The 20081-nt window shown below is 37.2% G+C and overlaps 2 protein-coding genes across 3 annotated transcripts; one reads left to right on the plus strand and one right to left on the minus strand.

Moving 5' to 3' along the window:
• Nucleotides 1–9863: 9863 nt before the first annotated feature.
• Nucleotides 9864–12211, plus strand: LOC110625156 (uncharacterized protein At5g01610). Its single transcript, XM_021770709.2, has 3 exons — nucleotides 9864–10086; nucleotides 10742–10796; nucleotides 11599–12211. Exons 1-3 carry the CDS (start codon nucleotides 9985–9987, stop codon nucleotides 11976–11978), a joined length of 537 nt encoding a protein of 178 aa, XP_021626401.1. The 5' UTR covers nucleotides 9864–9984; the 3' UTR covers nucleotides 11979–12211.
• A 57-nt stretch (nucleotides 12212–12268) lies between these two features.
• LOC110625133 (protein RETARDED ROOT GROWTH, mitochondrial) lies at nucleotides 12269–16815 on the minus strand. 2 transcript variants are annotated; one of them, XM_021770680.2, is made up of 7 exons: nucleotides 16343–16815; nucleotides 15572–15683; nucleotides 14798–14954; nucleotides 14326–14474; nucleotides 13896–14047; nucleotides 12962–13076; nucleotides 12269–12539 (listed from the first exon to the last, which is right to left on the minus strand). In XM_021770680.2, the coding sequence occupies exons 1-7, from the start codon at nucleotides 16630–16632 to the stop codon at nucleotides 12417–12419; spliced, it is 1098 nt and encodes a 365-aa protein (XP_021626372.1). In that variant the 5' UTR covers nucleotides 16633–16815; the 3' UTR covers nucleotides 12269–12416. The 2 variants fall into 2 exon arrangements, with proteins under 2 accessions (XP_021626372.1, XP_021626380.1); XM_021770688.2 differs by lacking the exons at nucleotides 12269–12539; nucleotides 12962–13076 and adding an exon at nucleotides 13087–13701.
• Nucleotides 16816–20081: the final 3266 nt, after the last annotated feature.

The following is a 20081-nucleotide window of genomic DNA, read 5'->3' on the forward strand; positions in this document are numbered from 1 at the left end:
GGAAGGTTCGGCCGCCGAACCCCTTGTGGAGGCAGTTCGGCTGCCAAAAGTTGCCCCCGAAAGCTAGGCTTTCGGTTTAGAAAGGGACTTTCGGCCGCCGAAAGAGGGAGTTCGGCCGCCGAAAGTGTGTGAGTTTCGTCTCTGGACGAGACCTTCGGCCGCCGAAGGTGCCGCCGAACATGCATGAGTTTCGTCTCTGGAGTGGGGTTTCGGCCGCCGAACCTGCCGCCGAAAGTACCCTGTCCAGCTTTCTTTTGCATGGTTTATGTGATGGTTTGAGGATTGTTTAGAGGGGTTTTGGGGAGTGTCGTAGAGATGTTCTTGAGTGAGTTTAGTCCCTCATTTGAGTCCACCTGTGTAGGAACGGACCAGAGGAATCAGGGAGGTCAGCAGTGAGTCCAGTGTCAGAACCTGCAGAGTCAGTTCAGAGATAACCAGGTGAGTGGAATTTAACTTAATGTTTTAATATGAGAACTGATATTTTATCATGCTTCATGCATCATGAATATGCTTTAGGGTGAGTGCATTAGTGTACACAAAGATGATGCATTGCATTTATCCTTGTACTTGGCATTGCTCCTTGTACATTGCTTATGTGAGACGGCACGGACTTCGTGAGGATTCATTAGCCCTCAGAGGAAAGACCTGGAACAGCCTTACGAGGACCAGGCACAAAGACCTGGAACAGCCCTACGGGGACCAGGCACATGGTACTTAGGTACCCCAGATGAGATAGAGGGAGTTTTGATCCGTCCGGCCGAGGTTATGTGATTATGTGTTGCATTCCATGAGAGCATGTTTTATCACCTGTATTTGCCTATTCTACTCACTGGGCTATCGTAACTCATCCCTCTCCCCTAACTTCAGTTGTGCAGGTTCAGAGATCAGAGAGAACTCAGCAGGGTACAGGAAGAGTACAGAGTCTTGTAATATCTAGTGTGGACATGTAAATGTAAAGAGATAAGGTTTATGTATAGTGTATAGAATGGTGCTTGACTATAAGAATTGTAATCCCTTTGTGGAGTCACATGATCAGTTTATGTATGTTTCTTTACTGTTGTATGTTTATGAGCAAAAACCAGGCTTAACATTATGAGATTGATCCGCCTAGAGCCATGAGGAGCTCTAGTAGGGATTGGTAGAGCACAGAGAGAGTGCATGCACAGGTTAAGCCTTGGAATAAAGAAAAGTTTTATGTTTTTACAAAAAATGTATGATCATGTATGGGATTTCACAGGTATACAGACAAGATAGCAGGCTTACTACGGGTCCCGGCGACCTTAAGTCGATCTGGATCCTAGTGCCGGTGGCAGTTCGGTTTTCGGGCTGTTACAGATTGGTATCAGAGCCCTAGGTTCATATGGTCGGACCTATAGAGAGAGAGTTGGGCTCATAGAGAGGTTTAGTAGGTCAAGCACCATAGGAAAAACATGTCCACGAGGATAGGATGTTATGCTGATGTGCAATGCCCTGAGTTATGCATGTGCATGTGTTTGATGTGTTGCTGATATGTTATGTGATTTGTTGTTTCCAGATAGTGAAGATGCGAGGAACTCGTCGATCCGCGAGATTGACTGGAGTCCCACCTGTAAGTGAGGGTACAGCTGCTCGTCCACCTGCCTTGCCAAGGGCAAGATCGCACAGGTCAAGCAGGGAAGGAACGTCACGAGACCCGAGAAGGTCTTCTGACGAGAGCAGGAGAGGAGTAAGCAGAGGGGGAAGGTCAGTAGAAGAAAGAGGTGTGAGGGAAGAGGATCAGAGTAGAGATGCAAGCATGGGTGTACGAAGGTCAGAAGAAGGTATGGGGGAGTCCCAGGGAGGCGTTCAGGCCTCGGGGTTTGGCTATCCACCCTTTCCACAGGGCCCAGAGTATCCGATGGGAGGCACGTCGGATTACTCCAGTTTTGCCCCATATCCACCCTACATGCCATATATGCCCTATCCTTCCTTTTATCCACCATATCACATGTATCCACCCCCACCTGTTCATCCAAGTCCAGTACAACCTGAAGTGAGGGAATCAGTTCCTCCACCACCACCTCCTGAACCAGTAGCCCCTGTTGTGGAAGCACAGCAACCCAGTTCTTCAGGGGGAAGTAAGGTGAAGATGACCGAGTACTTAAAGTTGGATGCTCCTAAATTCAATACAGGAGATGATCCCTTTGAGTATCTCAGTGCAGTTAGAATGATAACAAGTGAGTTGGGAGCTGATGACAGTAGAGCCATTGAGATGGCAGGGTTCACGTTAAAGTGTAAGAAAGCTAGAGAATGGTTCAAGAATTATGTGGACCCGAGACTTGAGAGTATGACATGGGAAGAGTTCGCCAACGAATTTGCTGGATGGGCTTTTCCTGACAGTTCCAGGGAACTAAAAGTTGTGGAGTTTGAACAGTTGCGACAGACGGAGGAGATGAGTGTTGATGACTATACAGATAAGTTCCTGGAATTGTTGCCATATGTCGGTCAGGCATATGATACAGATCAGAAGAAGGCAAAGAGATATGCCACAAGGCTTCATCCCAGGTATTTCTCTTTGATTCTTCATGCGGAGAAGGAAAGTTTCCACTCTATTGTGGATGCTGCTAGAAAGATGGAGGCCAGTGCCATAAGTCAAGGTGTAGTTAAGGCACAGTCTTCTGGTGTTAAACCCGGTTCCTCCTCACAGGGTACAGCAAGTGCAAGTAAGAAGAGATGGGAGAAATTCAGAGGAAAGAGAGGCAAGTTCTGGAACAGGCTTAAGTCGGGTCTGGGAATGAGTAGTGGCTCCAGTTCTGGCGCAGATTTTCCAATGTGCAAGAGGTGTGGCAAACAGCATAGAGGAGCTTGTCAGTTGGGATCCACCGCCTGCTATAGATGTGGGCAGGAGGGACATTATGCACGGGAATGTCCTCAGGCGACTTTGGTTGCACCATCCCAGCAGATGAGTGCGGGCAGTGTAGTCCAGCCCGTAGCTTCAGCCGTACCACCAAGCAGTGGCAGAGGAAGAGGAAGAGGGGTAGCCTCTTCATCAAGGATGGGTTCCCGAAGTGCAGGTCCGTCAGCCCCAGCACGGATTTTCACCCTGACTTAGCAGGAGGCAGACACGTCGAACACGGTGGTGTCAGGTAATCTCATCATTGGGTGTTCAGAGGTGTATGCTTTAATGGACCCCGGTGCTTCTCACTCTTTCATTTCTTCTAAAGCTGCAGAGAGGTTGGGTCTGATAGTGTCTGAGTTAGAGTGTCCTCTATGGGTCAGTGGACCCAAATGTGATCCATCTTTGGCAGAGTCAGTCTGTCGGTTCAGTCCAGTGTGCATAGAGAGTAGATACCTTCCAGCTGACCTGGTGGTTCTAGAGTTGACAGATTTTGATGTCATTCTAGGGATGGACTGGTTATCTACGTATGATGCTACCCTGAACTGTAGAGACAAGGTAGTCAGTGTCAGAGACCAGGATGGGTCAGAGTGTGTCTTCAGAGGAGACAGGAGAGGGACACCTAGGGGTTTGATATCAGCCCTCCAGGCTCATAGGATGTTAAGGAAGGGGTGTCAGGGGTTCCTAGCTTATGTGAGAGAGCTAGACAGTCAGGTTAGGGAACCATCCTCAGTACCAGTTGTTAGAGACTTCCCAGATTTGTTTCCTGAAGAGCTTCCAGGACTACCACCGGATAGGGAAATAGAGTTCGAGATTGAGTTGATGCCCAATGCCAGACCGATCTCTATTCCTCCCTACAGGATGGCACCAGCAGAGTTGCGAGAGTTGAAAGAGCAGTTACAGGATTTGGTAGCTAAGGGTTTCATCCGCCCGAGTACCTCACCCTGGGGTGCTCCAGTGTTGTTTGTCAGAAAGAAGGATGGACCTCTTAGACTTTGTGTCGACTACAGACAGTTGAACAAAGTCACTATCAAAAACAAGTATCCTTTACCCAGGATCGATGATCTATTCGACCAGCTGGCAGGAGCAGGTTGTTTTTCTAAAATAGATCTGAGATCCGGATACCATCAGTTGAAGATCAGGGAAGGAGATGTATCCAAGACTGCTTTCCGAACCAGATATGGGCATTATGAGTTCCTTGTGATGCCGTTCGGGTTGACTAACGCCCCTGCAGCATTCATGGATCTCATGAACAGGGTATTCAGGGAGTACTTGGATCGTTTTGTGATCGTCTTTATTGATGATATCTTGGTGTACTCCAGGACTGCAGAGGACCATGCCCAGCATCTGTGGATAGTGCTGCAAACCTTGAGAGAGCATGGCTTGTATGCCAAGTTCTCCAAGTGCGAGTTCTGGCTAAGGAGCATTTCCTTTTTGGGCCATGTTGTATCAGAGGACGGTATAGCAGTAGATCCCAAAAAGGTAGAGGCAGTAGCCAACTGGCCTACACCCACTACAGTGACCGAGATCAAAAGTTTTCTGGGTTTGGCAGGTTACTATCGGAGGTTTGTTCAGGACTTCTCGAAGATAGCTGCTCCTATGACCAGACTGACCAGAAAGAATCAGAAGTTTGTGTGGTCAGAGGAATGTGAAGAGAGTTTTGCAGAGTTGAAGAGACGATTAACTTCAGCACCGGTGTTAGCTCTGCCGATTAGTGATGAAGATTTCACAGTGTTCTGTGATGCATCCCGAGTGGGATTAGGTTGTGTGTTGATGCAGAATGACAAAGTGATAGCTTATGCTTCTAGACAGCTGAAGAAGCACGAGCTGAATTACCCGACACACGATCTGGAGATGGCAGCTGTTATCTTTGCACTTAAGATGTGGAGGCATTACCTCTATGGGGTAAAATGTGAGATCTATACGGATCATAAGAGCCTGCAGCACATCTTAAGTCAGAGAGAGTTAAACTTGAGGCAGAGACGGTGGGTAGAATTGCTCAGTGATTACGATTGCAAGATCCAGTATCATCCGGGCAAGGCGAATGTTGTAGCTGATGCCTTAAGCCGAAAGTCACTTGGCAGTTTATCCCACATTGCAGTAGAGAGAAGACCGGTGGTGAAGGATTTCTACAAGCTCGTGGAAGACGGGTTACAGTTGCAGTTATCTGGTACAGGTGTTTTGCTCGCACAGATGAGAGTGACCCCAGTGTTTCTAGAGCAAGTGGCTCTGAAACAGCACGAAGACCCCGAGTTAGTGAAGATTGCCAGGACTGTTCAGTCGGGCAACAGTGCAGAGTTTAGATTTGATAGTGAGGGGATTCTTCGGCACGGTAAGAGGTTATGTGTACCAGATGATAGCAGTTTGAAGGCAGACATTATGAGGGAAGCTCATAATGCGAGGTATAGCATTCACCCGGGAGCTACCAAGATGTATCAAGACCTGAGAAGGGTGTATTGGTGGCCAGCAATGAAGAGAGAAGTGGCACAGTTCGTGTCAGCCTGCGAGACATGTCAAAGGGTGAAGTTAGAGCACCAGAAGCCGGCTGGAATGCTTAACCCACTGCCGATTCCAGAATGGAAATGGGAGAACATAGCGATGGATTTTGTAGTGGGCTTACCGGCGACGTCTAACAGACTAGACTCCATCTGGGTGATTGTGGATAGACTCACTAAATCTGCTCACTTCATTCCAGTCAGGAGTAACTACTCTGTGGACAAGTTGGCGCAGGTGTATGTAGACGAGATAGTAAGGTTGCATGGAGTTCCAGTGTCGATAGTATCAGATCGAGGACCTCAGTTTACCTCCAGGTGTTGGCGGAGTCTGCAAAATGAAATAGGCACAAGGTTGGATTTCAGCACTGCTTTCCATCCACAGACAGACGGTCAGTCTGAGAGAACCATCCAGACCATTGAAGATATGCTGAGAATGTGTGTGTTAGATTTTGGCAGTTCTTGGAGGCAGCATCTACCTCTGGTGGAGTTTGCCTACAACAACAGCCATCATGCTAGCATAGGGATGGCTCCTTATGAAGCTTTATATGGGAGGAAGTGCCGAACACCTGTTTGCTGGGAAGAGGTAGGAGAGAAAACTCTTGCAGGGCCAGAGTTAGTTGAGATAACCAGCAAGTTAGTGCCTATCATTAGAGAGCGGATCAGAACAGCTGTAAGCAGACAGAAAAGTTATGCAGACATCCGTAGGAAGCAGATAGAGTTCCAGGAGGGGGATATGGTATTGCTTAAGGTGTCTCCGATGAAGGGAGTGGTTCGGTTTGGAAAGAAGGGTAAACTGGCCCCACGGTACATTGGTCCCTTTGAGATCTTGCAGAAGATCGGGCCTGTATCGTATAAGCTAGATTTACCGGCTTCTATGGAACAAATTCACCCGGTATTCCATGTTTCTATGTTGAGAAAATTTGTGTCAGATCCAGAGAAGGTTCTTAGTGAACCTGAGGTGGAAATCTTAAGTGATCTCACCTATGTAGAGCAGCCAGTGCGGATCCTTGACACCCAGATCAGAAAGCTGAGAAACAAGGAGATACCAATGGTGAAAGTTCTGTGGAACCACCACAACCTAGAAGAGTGCACTTGGGAGACTCGGGAGTCCATGCTCCAGCAATACCCATATCTGTTTTAAGGTTAGTTTTCCCCTTTTCTATGTGTTTATGTTGTGTTAGGGACATTCGGGGACGAATGTTCTTAAGGGGGGGAGAATGTAATACCCGGCTCGAGTCCGGCATCGGACTTCCTGTAGTCCGGTGGAATCTCGGGTGTCGGAACCCTCGAGAAGGGTAATGCATATGTTTTTCAAGGTATTTTCACTGGTTTTCATGTTTTGAAGGGTTAAAAGACTTGAGTTTTGAAAGAAAAGCAACAAGGGAGAAATGCAAAGGTTCGGCCGCCGAAGGTCACTTTCGGCCGCCGAACATTGCATGGTTGCGGCTTCACGTTCGGCTGCCGAAGGTGGTCTGGCCAGCCACCTATAAAAGGGCCAAGGGTCGGTGGAAGGAGGTTATTTCTCCTCCACTTGCAGCCAGAGGTGAGTTTCAGCCTCTCCTACGTTGACTTTCCTGTTTTCCATGATTTTCATCAAATCTTTCAAGAGTTTTAAGAGTTTTGGTGACTTATGAAGGTTTTGAGCAAAAGAAGCAAGTTTTGAAGCTTGGAGCTTTGGAAGAGCTTTTCTTCATATCTCCACGTTAGGATCCTTCATCCTCAAGTTGTGTAAGAGGTAAGTGAAGATTCTGAGCTTCTTTGATGATTTTGAAAGGTTTTATGAAGTTTGTATGGGTAGTTTGCATGTTTAGGTTTAGGTGAGGTTTTTGGTGATTTGTGGTGTTCCAACATGTTTAAGTGTTATGTGCTATGTTTGTTTGGGGTTTAGGATAGTTTTAGACCCCTTTGTGCATATATATGTGTATATGCTAGTTGGGAGTAGTTGATATGCATGTTTATAGGTTTTTGGGCAAAGTTTGCATGAAACAGAGCAGGGTTCTGCCCTTCGGGCAAAACCAGGTTCGGCCGCCGAAGGAAGGTTCGGCCGCCGAAGGAAGGTTCGGCCGCCGAACCCCTTGTGGAGGCAGTTCGGCTGCCAAAAGTTGCCCCCGAAAGCTAGGCTTTCGGTTTAGAAAGGGACTTTCGGCCGCCGAAAGAGGGAGTTCGGCCGCCGAAAGTGTGTGAGTTTCGTCTCTGGACGAGACCTTCGGCCGCCGAAGGTGCCGCCGAACATGCATGAGTTTCGTCTCTGGAGTGGGGTTTCGGCCGCCGAACCTGCCGCCGAAAGTACCCTGTCCAGCTTTCTTTTGCATGGTTTATGTGATGGTTTGAGGATTGTTTAGAGGGGTTTTGGGGAGTGTCGTAGAGATGTTCTTGAGTGAGTTTAGTCCCTCATTTGAGTCCACCTGTGTAGGAACGGACCAGAGGAATCAGGGAGGTCAGCAGTGAGTCCAGTGTCAGAACCTGCAGAGTCAGTTCAGAGATAACCAGGTGAGTGGAATTTAACTTAATGTTTTAATATGAGAACTGATATTTTATCATGCTTCATGCATCATGAATATGCTTTAGGGTGAGTGCATTAGTGTACACAAAGATGATGCATTGCATTTATCCTTGTACTTGGCATTGCTCCTTGTACATTGCTTATGTGAGACGGCACGGACTTCGTGAGGATTCATTAGTCCTCAGAGGAAAGACCTGGAACAGCCTTACGAGGACCAGGCACAAAGACCTGGAACAGCCCTACGGGGACCAGGCACATGGTACTTAGGTACCCCAGATGAGATAGAGGGAGTTTTGATCCGTCCGGCCGAGGTTATGTGATTATGTGTTGCATTCCATGAGAGCATGTTTTATCACCTGTATTTGCCTATTCTACTCACTGGGCTATCGTAGCTCATCCCTCTCCCCTAACTTCAGTTGTGCAGGTTCAGAGATCAGAGAGAACTCAGCAGGGTACAGGAAGAGTACAGAGTCTTGTAATAGCTAGTGTGGACATGTAAATGTAAAGAGATAAGGTTTATGTATAGTGTATAGAATGGTGCTTGACTATAAGAATTGTAATCCCTTTGTGGAGTCACATGATCAGTTTATGTATGTTTCTTTACTGTTGTATGTTTATGAGCAAAAACCAGGCTTAACATTATGAGATTGATCCGCCTAGAGCCATGAGGAGCTCTAGTAGGGATTGGTAGAGCACAGAGAGAGTGCATGCACAGGTTAAGCCTTGGAATAAAGAAAAGTTTTATGTTTTTACAGAAAATGTATGATCATGTATGGGATTTCACAGGTATACAGACAAGATAGCAGGCTTACTACGGGTCCCGGCGACCTTAAGTCGATCTGGATCCTAGTGCCGGTGGCAGTTCGGTTTCCGGGCTGTTACAACAGGCTTATCGGTCTCTGGTTCCGATAAATAGGTGCTCTGAGAAAATCACTCCAACCAAACTTGATATCTTATTTCTTCAACCTCAGCCGTAAATCACAGAAAGTCTCCACATGACCCAATTTTCTACATAGATAGCAAAAAATAGTCAGTTTTTCGTATTGAAAGTTCACAGTAAATACAATACCATCATCTCCAAATTTCTTCCACCGTTTCAAAGGTTGCTGAATGTCTAAACAAACTTTAACTCTCATAGGGTCCGACATCATAACTGAAACATTTTTTATATCATACTCTTTATAATGACCAACAAAATCCTCGACCAATTTAGCCAACGTCTGGTTATAATAACCAGAAAGAGGTTTTTAATCAGAACCCAAAAATCAGAATGAGTTAGAGAAATATGGAGATGATTTTCATTATCTTGTATCTCCTTCCAAACAAACAGTAACCATCGATTATACAACTAAGGGCCCTCAACAACATCTTTTTCTTCATCAATAGTCAATTGACGAAGATCTGTCTTTCATGAGAAGGGAAAAGAAGAAGTTAGATTTAAGGAAGAGAAAAATGTAAGAGTATCGAGGCACAAAGGGATCATAGAAGAAAACTTGTATCGAAAATATTGAAATATGTTGATAGTTAAAATTAGAGAGTTTTAAAAATTTTGAAAAAATCTATAATTTCTCAAATAATGATTCAATGTTTAAAAACTTATGTAAGATATTTTATTATCTTGAAAAATCTCCTTAAACTATTTATGAATAAAAAGAATAATAAATATAAAAAAATTATATTTTTATTATTAAAATATATCAAAATTAACACATTTTATATATTTAAAATTTAATATTTTTTAAATTATAAAATTTAAAATACGCTAAAAACAAAAAAATTAATTAGTAAATTTTTTATAAATTTAAAGAATCATTAATAAATTTTGTAAATTATAAAAATTTAAAATTAATTAATATAATATTTAAAATATTAATAATATTTTAATATAGTTTTTAAAATAAAATAATAAAGACTTATATTAACTTTTCTTTTCCTTGAAATTACATTGCTGCACCTGGAGTAGCGTGAGCTGACACTTTTGGCCCTTTTGGGGCAACAGCTGCACTTTTGTCTCCAAGTACTCTCTTTATGAGTGCCAGCTTTGAGTGAGCCACCACTTCAATCGCTTAAGGGGCGAGCGACTGATGAGCGAGTAGCGGAGAGGAATCGAACGGAGTCGAGAGAAAGAGGGAATGGAGAAGGCACTAACTAAAGTCAGCAGCTTAAACCTTGGGAGCTCTTGGATCTCAAAGAAAGCCAAGGAAGAGCTTTCTAACATCTCTCAAGACATCGCTGTGAGTTCCAATTTTCTTGTTCTGTGCGTTATTTTTTGTCTTATTATTGCTTTATGTATGGTTGTTCTTGTTATAGTTTGTGGTCGTAGGTGTAATGTGGCTTGATTCAACTATACCCACCTCATTATTCTTGTTTGGATCTATGTGTTTTCCTAGAAAATGAATAAATTGGAATGTGGGTTTTTGAATCGAGTTGAGGGATTTAACTCCAAAAGTATGTGAAGTGAAATCACATGATGGGTTTTGTTATTGGCTTATTTTGTGACAAATTTCACCTGAGGGTTTGATGATGTTACCCAATTCTCATTCCCATGTTCCATTTTTATTTTCATTTTGGATTATTGGTATCAGATTTGATTTAACACCTTTGAGAAGTTAGTTGCTGGGAGAAAAGGAGAGGAAATTATTAATCTTACTAATCAGCTGGATAGTGTTTTTCTGAGTTGAATGCTGGAACCCAATTGTGTTTTCTTTTCTGAGACATCATTGAACTTGAAATTACCAAGTGGGAAGAAGGTTAGACTTTCATTCAGGACTAGTTGTCAAAGAAAAGTTGTGTTTTTTTTTTTTTTAAAAAAAAATTAACTTCATTGAGAAATTGTTTTTCCAGTAGGTAAATTCTACTGTAATCTAAAAGATTTACTGTGATTTGCAGACTTTCTCAAGTACTGTTGAAGAGAAAGCAAAATGGATTTTCAACAAGCTGAAAGGTAAGAATATTTGTTACTGTGCATGTCCCAGTCAAAGCATCTAGCATACTTGAGTCATTGAGCAATTGATTATCCAAAATACTCTATTTATGCACTTCCATTGTCAAGCAAAACCTCTTTCTGTAACTTGCCATAATGTAGATCTCACTTCAATATCTTTGGGACTCACTTCCTTGCCTACTTTCCTTTGAATGTTCACGTTCAACTGAACTTTCATATATCCAAACTACTATTACAGTGCTTCTGTAATTGGGAGCCTTGGATGGCATCATTTGTCATTGGGAGCTCCTTGTGCTTCTGTAGAAGATCTTACAAGATAATTATGACATGGCCTCAATGGGACCATAATTGGGTATCCATATATGACCTATTGCCTTTTTATAACTAAATCAGCATTCATTAAACAAGGTTGGTGATGACACATTGCCCTTAGTGAAAGTATTCATCAAACAAGTTTTTGTTTCTTTTATTTTCTAGTGTGTGTATATTTAGCTTCTTATTCAATGTGTTTACCAACCTTTTTTTATTCCATGTTTCATGTACATGATTATTATTCAAAGGAATAAATTTCATATTAATCCTAACCTTTGCTTCTGGCAGTATTAGCAACATAATCTGTTAGTGATCCATTTCTTCAGTCGAGTTGGGAATGTTTCAGTTCTATTATTCAACAAGGATAAGTTTCTGAAAAAATGCTTCCATCAAAGTGTTAGCATTTACAGTAAAGATCAATTTTCCATATTGCCTTTCTTTTGAGCAAAATGTTCATCATAAAGTTGTGTTTATTGTATTCTTTCTGTAGGAAAGCCTCTCAAAAGCTTGCCAGATCTGCTTCGAGAGTACAACTTACCACCTGGTCTCTTTCCCCAGAACATAATCTGTTATGAATTTGATGAATCAAAGGCAAAGCTGATTGTGTATTTGCCTTCTGTATGTGAGGTCAGCTTCAAGGACTCTTCTGTATTGAGATATGCAACTCGAGTAAAAGCGATCCTCATGAGAGGAAAGCTCACAGGAATAGAAGGAATTAAGACAAAGGTCCTCGTATGGGTTAAGGTCACAAGTGTGGCAGTTGAGGGATACAAGTCTGACAAGGTTTGGTTTATAGCTGGTGTTAAGAAGTCTAGGCCTAGAATTGCCTATGATGTCCCACAGGGTGCTGTAAGAGTAGATGAATTTTGACTTCAACATACTTTCATCCATTGATGATGAAGAGTTCCTAGTAATCTTTTTAGCAGATTAAGCATAAGGTCATGGTTATTTTTCTCCCATTTCCAAATGCTTATATAAAACTGCACTGGCTTTAAACTGTGGAACTTGAGCATGCAAATTCATTAGCAAGTGAACGATTCTATTAAAGACAGTATTATTGTATTGATATAATGATAAGAAACATCTATTGATTTGAACTTCCATTTTCTTTTTCCCATTGATAAAAGTAACATTGTAGAAATCAAAAGACTTCCAAGAACTATACTGAAAAATATTTAATGTTATTACAAAATATTGAGAAATTCATCTGCTCTGTAAAAAAAAATAAATAAATGAAATTTGCAACTGTATCAATTGAGGGTACTGACTTTTTCTCGTCTGTCAGTTAAATGAATGTGTAACTGCACTCTATCCCCAGACTATCTCATATATTGATATGATATTCTCTATACTCAGCAGAAAAATGATGCACCATTCCAGAAGATCTGACCGTCTGTTTTGAATAACCTCTTGAAGGAAATGAATGTTATGCTACAAAACAGAGAGAATTGTTAAAATTTAAACTGGGATGAGATTATTACAGTAAGCAACATATTATTATGATTATTAAAACAAATTATAAAAATGTGCATCTGCTAGGATGATGGTGATGATTATCATTGTTGCTGCAGTTGCTTGAAGACCCGAAATAAATCAACTAATTACTTCAGATTGCTTATTGTAGAGTTTTTCTAGCAGAGATTGTCATCTGGTTATAGGTTTACAGTTCTTTACAAGTTATTAGTATCTCAATTTACGAGCACAGTCAAGCCTGTAGCTCAATAAACATCATCACATGATTATGATAATGATGCTGATAATAGCATTGTCAACAGCAATAACAATGATTAGCAGTCCCAAAAAAAACCTATTTGTAACATGATTTTCCCAAGTCCATGAGTGCAAAGACATACCTCCACAAATTTTAATTTGAAATCCAAATTCCCAAAGCGTTGAGTAACCTCATACTCCTCCCTAAGGTACTCGTATATTTGAGCATATTTTGCATCTCTCCAAGCAATTTCAGATCTGCAAAGTGAAAGAGAACAAATGTACTATAATGAGCTTCATTTAACCGTGAAAAAAATCTGAGATCCTAAATGCAATTAAAAGAATGCAGCAACGTGGAATACGGCAAGATCAGGAGTCACCAGATACAAGTCCTAAGTGAGGTCCCTTACATAAAACTATCAGAATAACTAGAAAGTGTTTTCAGTGTTAGACAGAAGTAAATTTTATAGTTTAACAACTTGAAATGTCCAAAAGCAGTGTTATTGTGAATTTGTTATGAACAAAAACAAAAACACAGTGAATCCTGCATAAAACTTGTCTTCCTGTAACAGCAGATTTGATCAGATGCAATGCAAGACAATTTTCTTCTCCTTAAGAGAGGGTTGGGAAGAGACAAATAAAAGGAAAAAGATGAACGAACTTTGATGAACATTGGTCATCCACCAGTACTCCACAGGCCAGAAAAATAACTAATTTGAAAAAAAAAAAATAAGAAGACCGTCATCATCATCTTCATCATTGTTGCTGTTGAAAGGAAAAATAAAAAAGAATTGAAGATAAGGAAGCAATTTCCTGCCAGTGACAATTTACATGCCCCTATAAGGTGATCTGGAATTTATTTGGCATGTGCCCCTTGAATTAACTGCCCAGGGAAAAACAAAGGGAAATAGTAACCAAAACTTATTCACCATTAGCTTGAAAAGTTCTTCTCCCAAATTGGTTTCTCAACTATGCAAGGTGTATGCGTAGATGAGAAGTTAGATCATATAATATGTAGAAAACTTAGGACTAATAAGCAAAAAAGAAAAGCAACAGTGAAAGAAACAGTAGACTTACCTCTCAAAAAGGCCAACTTTGAGAATTACATCAGCTAGATTCGAGTTAGCCTTTCCAACTAGTTGAAGGAGCTTCTTCCTATCCATAGTGAAAGTTCCAGTTTTTTCCATTGCACGATTTATGTCGGCAAACTCTTCAACCATTCCATCAACCTATATAGCATGTGTTCCGTATGTATGTGAGAGAGAGAGAGATTAAGTTTTTATTTTTTAAATGCAAACTACCTCATAGGATAGCAACCTGTTTCAAGAAATGCCATCTTTTCTATGGCAAAATTACCAGCAATGTACAAGTTGACATTAAAATTATTATAGCATGAAAAATTTGAGATCCACTACTTAGTGTTACAAACAACCAAATGCATTCTTCTTAAGCATAGCTTACAAAGCTATATTATAATAGAGTGTTGAGTTTTCTGCAGTGTCATTACCTGTGACACAAAATAGTCCAAAGCAATACTTTGGCCAAGTACACTTCCAATAATGCGAATGCTGTCAGTATCTAAAGTTTTAAGAACTATGTAGTCTGCACCTCCTTGCATGTCCTCAACTAGAAGGGGCTTCTCTTTTATGGCATAATCTAATACAAGGAAACATCAACAGCCAAACAGAAAATCAGTCATACTTTTAAAAGCTATGAAAGTGAGTCAGAAAGTTTATCCCAAAAAAAAAGGAAGTTACGAGTCAGAAATGTAACCAATTATGGAACTAAACCAGCACATTCAGAATACAAAAGGCAACAGATAAAGCGTGGGAGTGATGATCATATAAACATACAATAAAAAGGGAAAAAGGGGGGAAATAGAAAAAGAAAAAACATTTTATATTTAGCACTTCAATATAAATGAGCATACTTTTCTACTTCAAATGTCACAAAATACAGAATCTTCTCAAAGAACTTACCATCTTTCCTCATCTCTGGAAGCAATCCAGAAGCATGTCTTCTTACTATCTCTAGGTAACTTTCAACTTCATGATCCTCAATGTTAAAGAGAACAGCAGATCCATATTGGAATACAACCATGTATTGAGAGCAGATACAATCCTTGACTCCAAGTGCCTGAATCATAGATGCACATTATCATATCGACCATGAAAACTAATCACACTATAAGGAATGATTATGACATTTGGAAGCTCTCCCATATTATACAATCAGGATATAATCTCAGGATAAATCCATTTACAACATCCTTATTGGACCCTAAACTAGTCATAAGTGTAAGACTGGCTAGACAAATGAACTGATGCAAACATCAATCTCATTCAATCTAATTTTAATCACCAATTACAAGCACGTGACTAAAACAAAACTTAAAGGGATGGCATGAGCTGAGTTACAGACTGATCCAATATTCTAATTCACCATCTATAGATTCTGCTCAGCTAAAAAACTCATCTAAACAACACATCACCAAAACAACACTATATTGTATTTGAGAATTTCATGTTAAAAAGGGGGAAAAAAGAAAAGCTTCTTTCCTCCCATAATTTCTTAAAAGCAGGAAAAAACATTAATGCAATAAAGCCATGAGCCATGTGCTACAAGAACACAACAGAATGACCACACATCTTTATAGATGAAGAACTAAAGACCGAAGAGCAATAAACCTCAATACTACAGACAAAGTAGTTAACCAATTTCAAAGTGATTGACTTGTTTATTGATAATCTTACTGTAATTTCTGTAGGAAAACTGCAGTATCTGAGGGCAATATAATTTGTTGAACGAGAGATGGGAGGAACAACATTGCACAAATTCTCTGCTTGCATCCTCTTCAAATCAATACTGCCAAAACCATGAATCTGAGAAAAACCATTACGAGAAAAAAATAATAATAATAAAAATAATACAAAGAGAGGCAGAGGTGGGATAATAGAAAGCATGGAGAGAACAAACAGAACAAATCCACCATAATCAATGACCAGAACCCAGAGGAGAAAAGGAAGATGGATAAATTATCACCGTTCAATAGATAAATAACCAACATAACTGCCCACAATAACTGGTCCGAGCATCCTCACAGTAAAGACGAATTCTTGAAACCGCTGAAACAATATAATGTACCTCTCTAGATAGCTTTTCATTACTTCAAACGAAGTTTCTAAGCTGAGATAAATAATATTTCTAGCAAACTATTTGCACATTGAAATTCAGTATAAATTGCATAAATCAATTCAAGTGGGAAAATCAAGAAACTCGCAAGAGAAAATCAAAAGGCAGGATTTTAAGCGCTAATTAGACTTCAGTATGGCTCCAAAATATTTACAACTTTCTTGGAACCTTCACAATTCACATAGATTGCACTTGGAAGAGATAAAACTTCCAAAAAAACAAAGGTTAACGTCATGAGTAAAGGCTATTAAGGCCAAAAATTAAACATCCAAAAGCAAAATTGCAACATACAGAATCTCAAAAACAATACAAACCCAATTGAGTAAACAAACCTGGTACAGAGGAAGTACGCTTTGACTGGAATTTTTCCAAACTCCTCATCTTCCTTACGTCCCAGAATGTAATTGGGAGCCAAATCATGAGGTCCATATTCAATATCATTGCTATAATCCGAAACTCGAGATGGGATTGCAGAAAACAGCCTGTGGCTTAAAGGGTATGAGAAGTGGAGAGCTTTTGGTAAGCATGAAATCAAATTAGGTATAGGCAAAAGGGAATTAATGGTTTTTGTGGTTGCCGAGCGATTGAGGAGAAGAGCAGCAGTAGCTCGCCATCTACCCATTCACTTAGGAAAGCAAACAGCTTATCTAATCAGTGGATCTTCTGCGAAACCGAGGCAACTCTCATGGGAAGCCAGAGCCGCCTTCTGCGATGGATTCATGCCTTTCCTTCGTCCGGCCTCTCGCAGTCCCGCCAGCCACTACTGCGTCTTCCCGCATATAACTTGGAATAAAGTTCAATTCGCCTCAACTACTGGCCATTGGCCAAGGTTTATTAGGTCAATTTGCACTTTTTTTTTTAGTTTTATTATTTAATCTTTATATCATATAAAAATTTATTAATTAATTTCTAAATTTTAAAAAATATATTAAAATATTTATAATATTTTTAAAAAATTATTAATTAATAATTAACGATTAAATATTAAATATTTTAAAATTTTAAAATACTCAAATAAATTAATTAGTAGAGTTTTTATCAAACTCAGACATTAACATATAAATTTTTCTAAACTATAAAAATTAAATAATAAAATATTTAATTAATAAAATTAATTAAAGTTGTACATGAAACATAAAATATCTTTAAATAATTTATTTTTATTATTTAATTATAATATTTAAAAATAAATAATATTAATAAATTTATATAATTTTTTAAACAAATAAATTATTTCTATTAAAAATGACATAATTTTTTTTAAAAAAATTATTAATTAATTTTATTGAATGTCTCGAATATTTAAAAGTATTTTTCATTAAATAAATGGTATTCTAAGCTATTAAAGTATATTTTTAAAATTTTAGCAATAAAATGTTGATTTTATGTTACCATCTCCATTTATCAGGCAATTTGAACTTCATTTTGTTAAATTGATTTGATAGGCTAGACGAAATGTCATATTTATTCTGTACTATATAAAAAATATGAAAAATATTAAATTTTTTTTTTATTTAAATTTATTTCTAAACTATTATTAAAATATCAAATAACACCATTATCTATGCTATATAATGTAACACAACAATCGCTCGAAAAAAAGTCATTAGCTATTATCATAAGATAGACCACGTAGTAAAAATATAATACCACCATACAGATACCATTATACTCAATTTTTCATCAAGACTCGCCCACTTTTGAAAAGGTTTGAGATTTCCAATCGATTAGTTGACGGTATTTCTTATCATTATCAGATTTTTAAAAAATATTATAATTAATTATATTTTTTATAGTATAAAAATCAATTATTACATAAATAAAAGTATCTTATACAATTACTTTTAAATTTTAAGTAATTTTTTATATTTTCTCTATTTTCCATTTTACTGATTTTAGCGTTGGAATAGTTGCTGTGGACACCAATCACCTCGCATTCTATTTCTTATAAGATTTCTCTATTTTAGCTAGGGGTAAGCATTCGGTCTGTTTGGTTTAAAATCGAATCGAACCAAATAAATCGAAAACTGAAATTTTAGTTTTTATGAAAATCGAATCGATTTTAGTCAGAAATTGAATCGAATCGAACCGGTCTGATTCGATTCGGTTTGCTTGGTTTCGATTTTTAATATTTTTTTTTATTTTTTACACTTTATTTTTAGTATTTACAAATTTAATTAAAATATTTTAATCTTAATATGATTTAATTTCTCTATATTATTGAAAAAACATATTATTATCACTAATAGGTTCGGTTCGGTTTTTTTAATTTTTTTTTATCAAAATCGAACCGAACCAAAATAACCGAAATTTTTAAAATTAAAAATTGAACCGAACCGAAATATATAAAAAACCGAACTAAAATTTTAAATCAATTCGATTCGATCAATTTTTTCGGTTTGAACCAAATACTGCTCACCCTAATTTTAGCTACAACTCTATATTCAATTTATTTAATTTTATTTGAGCACATTTAATATTTAAATGATAGTTTGAAGGGTTTTTTTTTATAAAAATAATATTTTATATTTTTTCACCATTGTTGTAAATAGCTAGATGTGAATTTAACTTAAAAAAAAAAAAGTTTTTGACACATAAAATAATACACCATATGTGTTTTAATTTCGTTGATTTTCCGTCTTTTTTAGGAGTTTTTAGGTGAAACCACTATTGTAAATATAATTGTTGCCATCATTCTAAGAGAATATTTTACTTAATTTATAAAAATTAATCTTTAAACATTTAAACTATTTGAAATTTATAAATTATTTAAAATTTTAAATAATAATGTGGGTAATTAAAACATTTATAACGTTATTATGATTAGTAATAAATAATTTATAAACACATTAATTATTGCCCTCAGCCCATCTCCATGCATCATTTTTTGCATTATTTTATTACTTTGCATTAAAATAGTATAATATTATCTCCAATCTTCTGCACTATTTTTAATATCAAAAAAATATTTTATTTATATTTTTCTCTTTCTGTAATATTATATTATTTATTTTACTTTAATTTTATTTATATATTTCACTCAAAAAATTCATATAATTTTATATATTCACTCTAAATACTTATATATTTTATATTTTCATTCAATATTTAAATATTTAATTATTTTATAAATAAACAAATAAAAATATATTAATTATAAAAATGTATTAATTAAATAATAATTATAAAAAACATTACTTAAACATTAATTATAAATATACATTAATAAATTAATTTATTATAAATATTATTTATAATTGTAAATATATTCATTTAAATTAAATTTTATTAATTATCAAAATATAAAATAAATTAAAAATAAATTATGAAGTAAACTTAATTGAAAATATATATAAGTTTTGAATTATATTATAAATTAAAAAAATAAAAAAAGATATAAATTTTAAATTATATTATAAATTTAAAAAAAATGATGCTAATATGGCGTGACTGTAGCGCAGTGCAGCGTTGGAGATGGTCTCACAACTTAATTTGGTGGTAATTTATCTGGATAAATATGAGAGAATCTGAGAGATCATATATTTCACTTTCTCAATTTTCAATTTTTATTTAAAAAAACATTAATTATTAAAATAAAAAAATAAAATTTCAAATTATATTTAATAAGATTAAAATAGTATAAATTTTTTTAATAAAAAAATGGAATCCCGATTCCAAGATTTAAAAGTTGTTGCACGTGCATTAATTGAAGAAAACTGGACTCAATTGAACTAAGCGTAAATTAATAATTAACTAATTAATCACTATTTCAAAATTATTCAAAATATCCATATATTTTAAGAAATTTAATTTTTTGATCATTGATTTCGTTAAATTATTTAATTTATATAATTTTAAATATGCACATTATTTAATTTTAAAATATTCATGTTATTTAATTTATTTAATTAAAATTAATACTAAATAATTAATGATTTAATAAATAATTTAATTTTATAAAATATAAAACCTTTTAAACGATTCATTTTGAAATAAAAATAAATTAATAATTTTTTAAAAAATATAGGGATCTGATGATAATTATCCATTATACAAATGATAACGCTCCCT

Source organism: Manihot esculenta, chromosome 1 (assembly GCF_001659605.2).
Source record: "Manihot esculenta cultivar AM560-2 chromosome 1, M.esculenta_v8, whole genome shotgun sequence".
In the NCBI taxonomy this organism is placed as follows: Eukaryota; Viridiplantae; Streptophyta; class Magnoliopsida; order Malpighiales; family Euphorbiaceae; genus Manihot; species Manihot esculenta.